The 14,223-nt window shown below is 27.3% G+C and overlaps 1 protein-coding gene across 2 annotated transcripts in view; it reads left to right on the top strand.

Moving 5' to 3' along the window:
- Window positions 1–14,223, top strand: part of Obsc (Obscurin) — a 68,493-nt gene that overhangs the window by 3,516 nt on the left and 50,754 nt on the right. For both annotated transcript variants that reach the window (XM_089222818.1, XM_089222819.1), the window contains one exon: window positions 3,710–3,757. In XM_089222818.1, coding sequence (XP_089078944.1) covers window positions 3,739–3,757 — 19 coding nt within the window. In that variant the 5' untranslated portion in view covers window positions 3,710–3,738. The remainder of the gene's footprint in view (window positions 1–3,709; window positions 3,758–14,223) is intronic.

Below are 14,223 nucleotides of genomic sequence, written 5' to 3'. Positions count from 1 at the left end.
AAACTATGGGTGGAGGGGTGTCACTGGAACTGAATTTTTCTTGAGACGTTTTTAGTATTAATATAATACTGTTCACTTTAAAGATTACAATAATAGGTGTATTCAGTATGCATGTAAATTAAAATTACAATGGTGTAAATAAACAGAGATGAAAAACAACTTATATGCCCCATCATTAAATTGTTGATTGTGTTCGGTACTGCTATTTAAAACTAAAAATAATATTACGATAAAAACATTAATATATTTTTCTTATTTTAATTGTATTTTTCTCTCAGAGCTTTAGCTCTTAGGTTTTACCTATTACCTTAATTAATATATTTTTATAGAAGTATAAATGTTATTATAAATGCACCATTAAACATTTAATATTACTGCTTACTAGATACTAATTTATTCTAATAAATCAAAAAGAACAACAAAAAAAAGGCGGGTAAGTCGTGAATATCGCTCTGCTGTACAGTAGGTTACTGTAATGGATGGAATTAAATTTGAATCCAATGATATTATATCATTGTATATGTACGGGCCGGGTACGAAACAGAAATAGTCCGTGCGCCCGGTCACCAGAATTCTTCGTGAAGCGCTCTGTACCTACACACCAACCGACCTGTGTTGTATGTGTGTGTTTATGTATAGCACTCAACAGGAAGTGGACAGGTTCGCCGAGCAAATCCTGTGAGTGCTAGAGCGTGGGTGGGTGTGTAAATGAATGTATGTTTGTGGTGTGTGTGTGTGTTTAAACCTAATGAACAACTGAGTAACCTTAAGTATTCAATAACAGGAGGTATAGGTACTAAGTTGCTGGTTTAATAATTGTTTAGATAATACACAATAATACAATAATTGTATAAAATATAATAATAAATGACCCTTCCGGGCTTACAAAATAATAATGGCTTATAATAAAAATAATTGTATTAACAACTCACAATTTGTCGGTGAACCGCTGGCCAGCTGGACAACCTGTGCCTGTATAATAACTTTATAATTGACTCACAACTATAATACAAGTTAACAAAATAATAAAAATGTGCAAGCGGCTATTCGAGCCGGCGCTAACAATATATTGTATATTATATATAATAATATTATAAAAAACAAAGATGATATCCAGCTATTTGAGCCGAAACATAATATACAAAAACAATGACACTAAATATTAGAATTAGAGCGAATAAATAAATGATTTTGTTACGAATCACGATTACTTGAGAACGAACGATATAACATTATTTAATGACGCTTAGCTTTATGGCATCCAACTATGGGGGTCAGCAAAACCATCTAACATTAAAACCTTGCAAGCATTCCAATCCAAATGTCTACGCCTAATAACTGCTGCCCCTTGATACATTACCAACAAAAACCTCCACAAAGACCTGAATATAACAACCCTCAACGACTTACCCAAATCCTACTACTTAACATTTCACTCAAAGCTTTGAGCTTATCCAAATCCCATAGTTAAAAGTATATCCTCTACCTCAATTATTCCTAGAAGGCTAAAAAGGCAATGGTCTAGAGATCTGCTCAATGGCTAAAAAAAAAAATTTAACTAAGAAGAAAATACTAAAAAATTAAAACCCTAATTTCTTGTCAGGTGGCAATGCTGGAAGCCTTCCTTTTCTGTAATTATGTTATTTTGTTATTTTGTCATCACACTTACTTATTATACCATTGTATAGATTGTAAATTCACATTCACTATTTTTAATAAAAAAAAAAGCGGGTAAGTCGTGTATGTCGCTCTGCTGTACAGTAGGTTACAAGTGGGTTACTGTAATGGATGGAATTAAATTTGAATCCAATGATATTATATCATTGTATACAAAAAACGGTTCTGAGCGAAGACGGTTTATCTGTTTAGAATATATTATAGATTATTAAAAATTTTCAAATCTTAGATTTAAAAAGAAAAATTTTTATGAATTTTTAGTTTGAAATAATTTGCGAATTTTCGTGATTTTTACACATGATGTCAAAATTCAAACTTTGAATGCTTGTGAAAAAAAATTGTGACTACGCATTTCTTTTATTTTTCATTTGCTATTGTAAAAATATTATAGGAGCCATGTATTAAATTTTCAAATCTTAGATTAAAAAAGAAAAACTTTTATGAATTTCTATCTAAGATAATTTGAACATTGCTGTAATTTTTACGTATTTAGTCAAAATTTAAACTTTAAATGCTTATAAAAAAAATCGTGCTTATGTATTTTTAATATTTTTTAACTGCTATTGTTACAATGTGTTAGAAGCCTTGTATTAAATTTTCAAGCTTTTCTACCGAACAAATAATTTTTTATCGATATTAATAGAAAAAAAAAAAACTAAAAAAGTTGAAAAATTCAAATGTCAGTAAACAGCTCAAAACAAATCTAAATATTTTGAAAATTTTATCAAATATATAAAATGCCTATATTTTTCTTTAATTCCATCTTGTTCTTGGTCTTCCAAGTGGACGTTTTTTTATTTATTTTTCGTATCAGAACATTCTTTAATAAATCTCCATCCGCTCTCCATACATGTCCTAACCACTCTAGGCGTTTACATCTTATATATGTGAGTATATTTGGTTTTTCATACAGGTTATACAGTTCTTCGTTGTGTCTTTTTTCATATATTCCTAGGTTGTCGTTGTACACTGGTCCATATATATTTCTTAGTATTTTTCTTTCCCATATAGCAAGTTTTTTATTATTATCTTTTGTTGTGGACCAGGTCTCACACCCATAGGTTACTACTGGTCTAAGGTAGCTTGTGTACAAAGTGGTTTTAGACTTTCTTGATAGCAGTTTTGATCTCAATAGTTTGTTTATGCTGAAGTAACACCTATTTCCATTTGATATTCTTTCTTTTATCTCCTTATGCATGTTGTTTCTGTTGTTTATATTAACACCCAAGTATTTGAAATTATCCACAGTAGTATGTATTTGTATGTTTTGAGCACCTTTTTTACAGGGAGATTTCATTAGGTCAAGGGAACATTTCTACATACGTCTACCGTGTAACGAAAAAATCTCAATATTTTTTAGACAACATTTTATGTTAACTCAGATTTTCCGTGTAACACAATACGGTGTTAACACATATATTGTTCACCTATGGTAACCCCTCACATTAAAGTATTTGCTGTGTACAAACCAAATTTTTTTTTTTTACCAAAATTAAATGTAAACTGAAATAATTATTTCAAGTAAAGAATATAAATTATTTAATAAACTTTTTTTATTATTATAAATAAATAATATCTAATGAACGTTGAAGTATTTCTAAACTCTATTGTATATCCGTATGATAATTTAAATTTAGATTTTGAAAAATCTAAAAAAAAAATTTTCATTATTTTTGTGTAACAGACGATGTAGGTACACAGTTTTATAATGTGTTATACTTGTTGAGATTTTGTGTTACACAGTGAACGTGTGTAGAAATCTCTTTGTAAAAAAGGTGCTCAGAACATACATTAGGGTTTTTGAGAATTTGTGTTACACGGTGGAGCATGTAGAAATGCCCCCTTGAACTAATGAAATCTCCCTGTAAAAAAGGTGCTCAGAACATACAAATACATACTACTATCCACCTTTTCAAAATTCATACTTCCCACTTTCAAGTTTGATTGATCTACGTTTCTTCTGGATAGTATCATAAGTTTAGTTGAACAATATAGTTTGAGTTTAAACACTAATAGATATGTTTTATTTTAGGAGTAAACTTCGATACATTATTGATCAACATGCCTAGACGCAAACAACGTAAGTATATAAATTATTTTGAATTTCAATAACAAATGATTAACTTACTAGTTAGTAGTTACTATAATAACTAGTGTAATAAGAACGCCCCCAATTTTCTCATTGTTTAAAACAATTAAATCGTCAAATTTATTCTTAAATACTTTTATTATCCATTTAAATTTACTTAAATTACTTTAACAGTTAGTTATTTCAATTCTTGATCGTCTCAATGCTCTTGTTAAAATGACTATTTATTACTTTCGATGGTTGTCTTTAATGAGGAGAATTAAAGAAAATGTAAAAAAAGAATTTCACTCTTCTAATGCAAATATCTGATAATGATCTAGAATTTAATTTCACTTCACTATAATAGGATCACATTTCTTCTTATCATAATATAATATAAAATATAATAAATAAAATCATTTAGTTTCGGTATTTAATTTCATGCATATATTGCATATCTATATTATAGTTAGGGCCAACAATTATATGCTCTAAAAATCTATAAAATATGTATGCAGTTATATCCTAAAAATTACCAAGATATGCCTTAAAATATGATGTAAAAAAAGAAATGTTATTATAAAAAAATGATTAATTTTTTTTATGTATTATACAATTTATATTAAGATACAATTATTTCCAATGAATAATGATTTATAAAAATGTGGGTATTAAAAATTAAAAAATTAAAATTAAAGTAATAATTAATAAATAATAACTAATAAGTTAAACAAAAACATTAATCAGATGATAAACATTTTAATTTTTACCCGACGTTATTACATTGAACAATTAATGATTTGGATAAGTTTTCAAACAGCACTGAACGTCGATTGTCCGTTAACAAATTTTTTTTTTTTATTATTATTAATTAAAGACTTCAAATACAAAGGTTTATTAGCCTACAATGGTTTACATATTTAATTTATAAATGAAATGAAGATTTGATAGTTGTGATGTGCTGTCTTTGGTTCTTGTCTTATATGTTGGTTGTGAGGTCGGCCATCTTGATGAAGTTTACAATGTTTTTTTCTTGTCCTGGTCCGAGTGCGTCTTTGAGTGAGGAGGTGTTTATGTTTACTTTTGATCTGGCGTTAACAAATTTTTGTAGGGTGAAAAAGAACGTTTACATCAATGGATGTAATAGATGCGTATTTATAATGCAACAAATCGTTGCTTGTCAAATCTTCTGGGATACCTTCTAACGTAGATACATTAACGGATAATACTTTAGAAGTTTTCTAATTTTTCGTAAGAATATTAAAACCATTATTTTTTTTTTAATATCAGTGTCATCTATAGGTACCACTAACTTCACATATTATACTTTGTTTCTATTAATTTAATTGAGTCTCCTAGTAAAACATTTTGGCTTTCTAAAGATGTTACGGTATTTGGTAAAAATCCATAGTTTAAATGAATAAAAGTTAAATTTTCTTCAACTTGATCTTTAGAAATTAATTTTTGAACTTTGTCTATTGAAACGGCGTCATCGGGGTTCAATTTCTGTATTACATTTCAAATAGGTAGTTTGCATATGCTCGCAATAATACATTGAAGCAGAAATCCATTTACTCATCTTGTTAATATAGGCGTTGGAGGTAATGGTATACCTGGAGCCTCAGTTTTAAAAAAATCAATTGGACTTGGCACTTTTAAAAATATTTTTTTTTGTGTTTGAAAAAAGTTTGTCAATTTTTAGAAATTGACCTTGAATTTTTTTTTGCCACTCAGTGTAGCCAATGTACCTACCACACAAGTGACGTGGACCATTTATGGATAAAAAGCTTGTAAACAATTAGCTGTCTTGATCGCAATAAGGAACGGCATCGCTCAAAAACAAAAGTACATCAGGATGTCGGATTCCATTAGGCCATAATGTAAAAATAGCTTCATCAACAATTTGACAAATTGTATAGAGTGGTTGGTTTTTTTGAGAATACCAGAAAAAATTAAAAATATTTTACCAGGTTCATCAGCAATTAAAATACCAATAATTACGTTTGCAATATATCGAGATTATACGTCAGTAGTTTTGTCGATCGAAATCCAGATTTTCATATCAAGCACTACTTTTTTTATGGCGTCCATTGTCTCATTATAGCACTCATTGACATAGGTACTTCTTAATAAAGATACTGATGGAATTTCTTTATGCGTATATTTTTCCAAAAACGAACGAAAATAGGTATTTTGTAATTTATTTAATGGTATATTAGCTGCTAACAAAGTTTTGTACAAATATTTATTGAAGGAATTCATTTTTGATATTGTAACAGGTAAAAGTTGTTGAGTATTTTATTATTGTTGCCTGTTGGTCGTCGAGTCATTGAATACCACGTGAGTGCTTAGACGTTTTAAGATGTTGTAAAACTGTAAATCGTTTTTCACATGTAACCTTTGCCTCACATATCTTAAAAAACAATATATTCCCATACGAAGAAAATATATTTTCTCCAAATTGAGAGATGTAACTATTGATACGACTAGTATTAGAAGTTATCACTTTCGGGATTTTAAAACGTTAAATTTAATAACGCATTGCACAAGTATAAAGAGCGACTAACAACTGTGATAGGTTCGATAAAATATAATATTGTATTTATCTCTAGGCAATATTGTTTAATTGTTACCGATCTATGGACATATAATTGTTAACCCTAATAATTAGCAATTAAGATTAGATTACCTATTTTTATAAATGAGTTGAAATACTCAGAATAAGGTTTATGAGTGAAACAAATTAATATTTTGTAATTCCCGAGTTTTTAAGATCTTAAATATGCTCCAAAAATATACTAAATACTAAAATATGCCCAAAAAATGCAAAAATATGAAAAATAGAATTTCGTATACAGCATCGTTAGGTTATAAAACAAATTTTATTATAAACTAATTTTTTTGACCAACCAATGAAAATATGCAAATGCATAAAAATGTTGGCTCTAATTTTAATCATAGTTAATATTGTACTTAATGCTTTGCGAAATAAAAAAGTAAACAATTCCATAAAATGTTGAAACGGAACGTAGATGTTTTATTTTTGTTATTACCTATTGTGTTTTTTTTTTAGATTCTGAGCGGAGCGATGAATGTATTGATTTTACCATGATGTGTGTTTTTTTTTTTTTGTGTCTGTCATCACGTTTTGGGGCAGTAAAAATGCTTCGATTTTTGACTTCAGTACCTCGTTCGAACTGAAAGTGAATCTAGTTGGTACTTTGGGTAAAAAATTCTTAATACTTTTCTAAATAATTGAGAAAAACAAACTAAAAATTAAGGGAAAAACGGGAAATTTTACGCACACTCATTTTTCGACAAAATCGATTTTGGTTTTTGATGTAACTTTAAAACAAATGACCATAGATACATGAAATTTTCACCTAATGTTTATATAAGTATATTCTATACACCACGCAATTTTCAAAAAATTTCGACTTAAGTTGAACTATTCATAGGCATTTCAAATTTTCGATCATTATTAGTTTTTTTAAAATTAATATCGATAAAAATTTATTTGTTAGGCATAAAAGCTTGAAAATTTAATACAAGGCTCTTAACATATTGTTGCAATAGCAGTTGAAAAATAAAAGAAATTCATAGTCACAATTTTTTTTTATAAGGATTCAAAGTTTGAATTTTGACAAAATACGTAAATATCACGAAAATACAGAAATTATTTTAAGCTAGAAATTCATAAAAAATTTTCTTTTTAAATCTAAGATTTAAAAATTTAATACAAGATTCCTTACAAGTTTTTCAATCTTTATCACAAATAAAAATTCCACCGGAAATTCAAATTAAATTTTTATGAGCATTTGAAATTTAAATTTTTACAACATTGGATTTTCACTTTTAGCGATTTCCTTATTTTGGTGTAACTCTAAAACAAATTACCGCAGATACTTGAAATTTTGACTGAATGTTTATATAGGCGTTTTATATATTTGATGAAATTTTCAAAATATTTAGATTTGTTTTGAGCTGTTTACTGACAATTTAATTTTTCAACTTTTTTAGTTTTTTTTTCTATAAATATCGATAAAAATTTATTTGTTCGGTAGAAAAGTTTGAAAATTTAATACAAGGCTTCTAACACATTGTAACAATAGAAGTTAAAAAATAATAAAAATTCGTAGACACGACTTTTTTTTATAAGCATTTAAAGTTCAAATTTTGACTAAATACGTAAAAATTACGGCAATGTTCAAATTATCTTAGATAGAAATTCATAAAAGTTTTTCTTTTTAATTCTAAGATTTGAAAATTTAATACAAGGCTCCTAACATATTTTTACAATAGAAGTTGAAAAATAAAATAAATACATAGTCACAATTTTTTTTTATAAGCATTCAAAGTTTGAATTTTTACAACATGTTATGTAAAAATCACTAAAATTCGTAAATTATTTTATGCTAGAAATTCATAAAAAATTTTCCTTTTATATCTAAGATTTGAAAATTTAATACAAGGCTCATTATATATTTTTACAATAGCAATTGAAAAATAAAATAAATATATAGTCACAATTTTTTTTGATAAGCATTTAAATTCAAATTTTGACTAAATACGTAAAAATTACGGCAATCTTCAAATTATCTTAGATAGAAATTCATCAAAGTTTTCCTTTTTAATTCTAAGATTTGAAAATTTAATACAAGGTGCCTAACATATTTTTACAATAGCAGTTGCAAAATAAAAGGAATACATAGTCACAATTTTTTTTTTAAGCATTCAAAGTTTGAGTTTTGACAACATATTATTTAAAAATCACGAAAATACAGAAATTATTTTAAGCTAGAAATTCATAAAAAATTTTCTTTTTATATCTAAGATTTGAAAATTTAATACAAGGCTCATAATATATTTTTACAATAAAAATTGAAAAATAAAAGAAATGCGTAGTCACAATTTATTTTCACAAGCATTCAAAGTTTGAATTTTGACAACATATGTAAAAATCACGAAAATTCGCAAATTATTTCAAACTAGAAATTCATAAAAATTTTTCTTTTTAAATCTAAGATTTGAAAATTTTTAATAATCTATAATATATCCTAGACAGATAAACCGTCTTCGCTCAGAATCGTTTTTTGTATACAATGATATAATATCATTGGATTCAAATTTAATTCCATCCATTACAGTAACCCACTTGTAACCTACTGTACAGCAGAGCGACATACACGACTTACCCGCTTTTTTTTTTTATTAAAAATAGTGAATGTGAATTTACAATCTATACAATGGTATAATAAGTAAGTGTGATGACAAAATAACAAAATAACATAATTACAGAAAAGGAAGGCTTCCAGCATTGCCACCTGACAAGAAATTAGGGTTTTAATTTTTTAGTATTTTCTTCTTAGTTAAATTTTTTTTTTTAGCCATTGAGCAGATCTCTAGACCATTGCCTTTTTAGCCTTCTAGGAATAATTGAGGTAGAGGATATACTTTTAACTATGGGATTTGGATAAGCTCAAAGCTTTGAGTGAAATGTTAAGTAGTAGGATTTGGGTAAGTCGTTGAGGGTTGTTATGTTCAGGTCTTTGTGGAGGTTTTTGTTGGTAATGTATCAAGGGGCAGCAGTTATTAGGCGTAGACATTTGGATTGGAATGCTTGCAAGGTTTTAATGTTAGATGGTTTTGCTGACCCCCATAGTTGGATGCCATAAAGCTAAGCCGGACGAATTATTGATTTGTATATTGTAAGTTTGTCGGCTAGAGTAAGTTTCGATTTTAATAGAGGTCTCTGAAGATGCAGTCTAGAGTTCAATGATTTACGTTTTTATTTAAGATGCGAACTCCAGTTAAGGCGTTTGTCGAATATTAACTCTTGGTACTTAACTTCGTCTCGTAGTGACGAGGGAATTACTTACTTGTTAAACGTGACAGGTTGTTATTACCTATGTAAATTAATATAAGTATCATATAATTTTAATTTGATAAACGATAGTTAAATTTTTTATATGAAATTGTCAATGTTAGTTTATAAATGAGTTTAATATAATAGATTTATTATTAAATGTTTCATTCATGACAAATGATTCATAAAAATAAAGAAACCATTTAAAATAATCATTATGGAATAGGTTATCAAACGCATTTCAACCAACGGTCATACTTTACGCTTATTTTATCATTTGATGATATTACAAAAATATATGCATTTTTTGGGTTGGAGAATTTGTATTATTGTATTAATATATGTCTAAAGATTATTTTTTACTATCATTAGTTATTAAAGCAAGTCAATATATATTGTATTATATAATTTAAAAAAAAAAGTTTCTTAATTATTCTTATTCAACTGTATATATCGTGTAATTTATGGCCAAGAATTGAGGACATTAGCTTGACTAGTACATACAGTTGAACTATGTTCAATGTACATTGTACATAATATTTCAATAGATATGAATATATCAATATATGATCAATAATTTTACTATACTCTGTCCAAGCGAGAAACCACGCTGCGGGTCGACCAAAATTGGCTCTTCTGCACCGCTATCCCACATTCCCACGTTATACCCTGCTACAAGGGGTACTGGTTTTGATAACAATGTGACAGAGGTTCGGAGGGGGTGCGCAGAATTGACTAGTTCTTTTGCTAGACTGAGTTAGGTATTGTCGTATTTCAAATATGGACCCTTCGAATGCCGTATAAACTAATACTTATGATGCTATAGATAGTATATAGGTCAGGGATGGCGAACCTTTTGATAACTGCGTGTCAAATCAAAATGTTTGGTTTGATTTTATTTGCTTCACGTGTCAGAAACTTTGCAGACATTTTTTTTTTGATTAAAAAATAATTAATTAAACATTTACGTTTTATTATTTAATTTTTATTAGTAAAATTATTGAAACAAAATGTTAGACGTCTTTAAAAAAACTTCTTTTAAGTATTCTCCGTCAGAAAGTGGCTTACCATGCTGCGCAATGCAATGCGACACAGAAAAACGAGCGGCTAATAAATTATTATTTTGTTTGAACGCCACTTTAAATTTGTTTGATTGACTTCTAAACAATTTTACTTTTTGAGAAATCAATTCTAATTTATATTATATGTTATTATAAACTGTCTCGAAATGTCTTTTAACATTGAAACTACGGCTTACAACTATTTCGTTACACAAACAATATAGTACCTTATTATTGTTTTGAATTACACCAAAATCCAATGTCCACTGTTCGTGGAATAATCTCCCACTACCACCTTTTTCTGGATTCAGTTTAAAATTTTTGGACACATCTTTATTCTATAAATTTAGAAACGGTTACGGTATTAAACTGCCTACGGTTAAACGTGAATTATAGTGAGTAACTCCGAAGCAATATTGAATAGGTTGGTTAAAATAGTCGTCGTGTAAGACATCCGAAACTATAATCTTTTGACGACTGTGGACTGTTCTGTAGTTCTGTTGTTTTTTCTACCTACGTTTGTTACGTAAACGCGATAAACGAATTTATTGATAATCAAATCGTTTTGTTTTCGAGCTTAGGAAATGGGAAGTACAGATTACAATATCTTACGATATATTCCAATAATAAGTTAAAAATAGTTTCAAATTATTAATAATTTTTTTGGAAAGTGAAGAAAAAGTTAGAAATATCGAAAACTTCGAATGTATGTATATTGTATAATAAATAATACGTATGCTAAAAATATATAATTTGAATACTTAAAATACTGAAATAGTTAAAATAACTGTATGACTGAATAAATTAGATTTTTTTTTGAAATTTCTCATTTAAGTTTAACCATTTGAGACTTGAGTCAACCATCTTAATAAACATTTATGTCAATGTCCAAATAAGAAGTCATCTTCATTTTTTTCATACATCCACAATTTATTGAATTTCAACATTTTATCCTTCTGTTTAATAATTGAATATAATGTATTTGGTGGAATATTAATTTCATTGGCGATTTCACATTTTTTACGGTCACCTTTTTCAATTAACTATTTTGAACAAACTTTTCCCTAAATTGAAAGGTCATTTAATGATTTTAATGTACACTCTTTTCACGTCACTACAAAAGAACAAACGAACTACAACTTCAAACGTGCTGATTACCAACGCATGTGATCATAATCATAAGTCAATCACTATACTGAATATGTACTGCACAATTTTCTGTTCTTTCCGCTATCGCAATACAAAATTAATATTATTTGTGTACAAGATAATGATAAATTCGAAAAAACGACGTTCGGCATTCTAAGAATTTAAAAGTTACACTTTGTTCTTTTTTTTTTAGTTTTTCTATTGAACACATCAAAGGCAACGTTGTAAAAGACGTGGTTATATATGTTCAATAATATTATGTAACGTGTGACATTTAAAATTCTTGTTTTAATTATTTTTTGTGTGTTATTTCATTTTTTATTTTAGAGAACACTTACTTGTTATAAAGTATACTATATAATACTGCAGAAGGTAATATTTTAAAAATGTATCAGATAAATAAATATTTTAAAGTTTGGACACAAGCAGTACTCAAAATATAAGTAGGTTATATCCAGGGCCGGCCCAAGGTATTTTGACACCCCGGACAATTTTTTGTAAGGCGCCCTTAATCAAATGCTCTGTAATATATTTAATACTTTTTATACTTACCTACATATTTTGTTTAAAATTCTTATATTTATGAATAGGTAAAGGACGGCAAAACTTATTTGGATACAATGTATAGACGTATCGGCTGTAACACATAATTTTTTGGTTTTCCCGAGATAATGATTATATTATATCATTGTATATTATTTTTTAATTATTTGTAATATAATGATAAGAACTGGAAAGTGGAGTAAAATCTATATAAAAAAAAATATTCAACTGAATATTCCGTCATAGATAATTTAGTCATTTAGCTATATTATTGTCGATTTGAATAAATATCACGCTAAATTTTTTAAAATATTCGTATATTAAAAGCGCCCCTAAAAAAGTAGCGCCTCGGGCATCCACCCGGTTCGCCCGTATCTCGGGCCGGAACTGGTTATATCAAATAAAATGTTCTTAATTTACCTATTAATTAATTATCAAGTATTGCAATTTTAAATAATTTGATTCTGTATAAATATCAATAATAGATATGTAAAAATAGTTATTTCTTAATTAAATTACACATAAAATACATATTATGTATTCCCTTTATTGTACATGTACGGCGTAGAATATTTACATTATCTTTTAATTGGAATAAAGAGTATTACCTTAGGATGAATAACCTTTGTTCATTGTTAATTAAATATCACAGTAAAACAACTAGTTATATTTGAACATTACATAAATACTCAGTTAAAAATATCTATGAATACAATTAAAACTTGGCAAAATTATATTGTACTTAGTCAGTATTATCATCATGACAATTTCTTGGCGGCAAAATCATTATAGGTACTGTAATTCGTAATTTGTCAACTCAATAACTTAACAAAGAAGTTACCATTCCGAATTTCAAAACTAAACATTTTAGATTAATGTTAAATGTCGTAATATTAATTTATTATAAAACGTATATTTCAAGAACACCGTATTTTCTTCTTGCTTGTATCTTATAAAGACATATTTATTTGATATATTTTGAAATAAAAAAAAACTAATTGCTGATGTATTAATCAAATAAATTATAAAATAATTAAGTGTTAAAACAAATTAAAGGTTCAGTTAGCATACTTGTTCTTTTGAAATCGATCAATTATTTATGAATTTAACTTTTAAGTATATACATTTGCATCAATATCTACGAGGACACGTAGGAGTTAACTTGAAGTTCAATTCAAAGTGTCTAAATAAAATAAGTTGTTTATTATATAGTGCGAGACAATATGATTTTCTTTTGTGTAATTCTATATCTACTACGTGTCTGTGGCGTATAGGCATATAGTCAAATCAAGCATTTGACATTAATGCTTAGGCATTTAGTTAAAGAATTTGATGTTTATGCAATTTTGTATTATTTAAAAAATTCAAATATATTTTCTATCAGTCATTTATTGCTATTTTATGTATAAAAAAACTATATATTATTTATTAATATGAAAAACACGTTGGTATATGAAATAATAATATAATAATTATGTGAAATAATATGTTTAATTTCGTATTCACTATTACTATTGTTTTAAAAATGAAATCATAAAAATAAATAAAAAAGTTATATTATAATAACAAGTTTTTGTTACCTATATTAATTGTTGTCACATGTTGTTATTTGGTGGAATTTGCTGGAACATTTGAGATTTTTCTTAAAACATTTCAAGCACATATGAAGATCATTTACAAATACCTATATTTTTTAAGAATTAATTAAGGAATCTTACACTGAACATATTGAATTTAATAGTGATCGCGCTCTAATGAGTGGGCTAAAATTCACTAAGAACAAATTGCTTTAAATGTTGATAAAAATATTTATGGTGTCAAGAAGTTTAAAAATGTAAAACAAGATTTTCCATAAGTTG

This window comes from Diuraphis noxia, unplaced genomic scaffold (assembly GCF_037042655.1).
Source record: "Diuraphis noxia isolate RWA-SAM2 unplaced genomic scaffold, SU_Dnox_SAM2 contig0003, whole genome shotgun sequence".
NCBI classification, from domain to species: domain Eukaryota; kingdom Metazoa; phylum Arthropoda; class Insecta; order Hemiptera; family Aphididae; genus Diuraphis; species Diuraphis noxia.
Note: the sequence above shows the minus strand (reverse complement) of the source record. Positions and strands in the feature narration are given on the sequence as shown.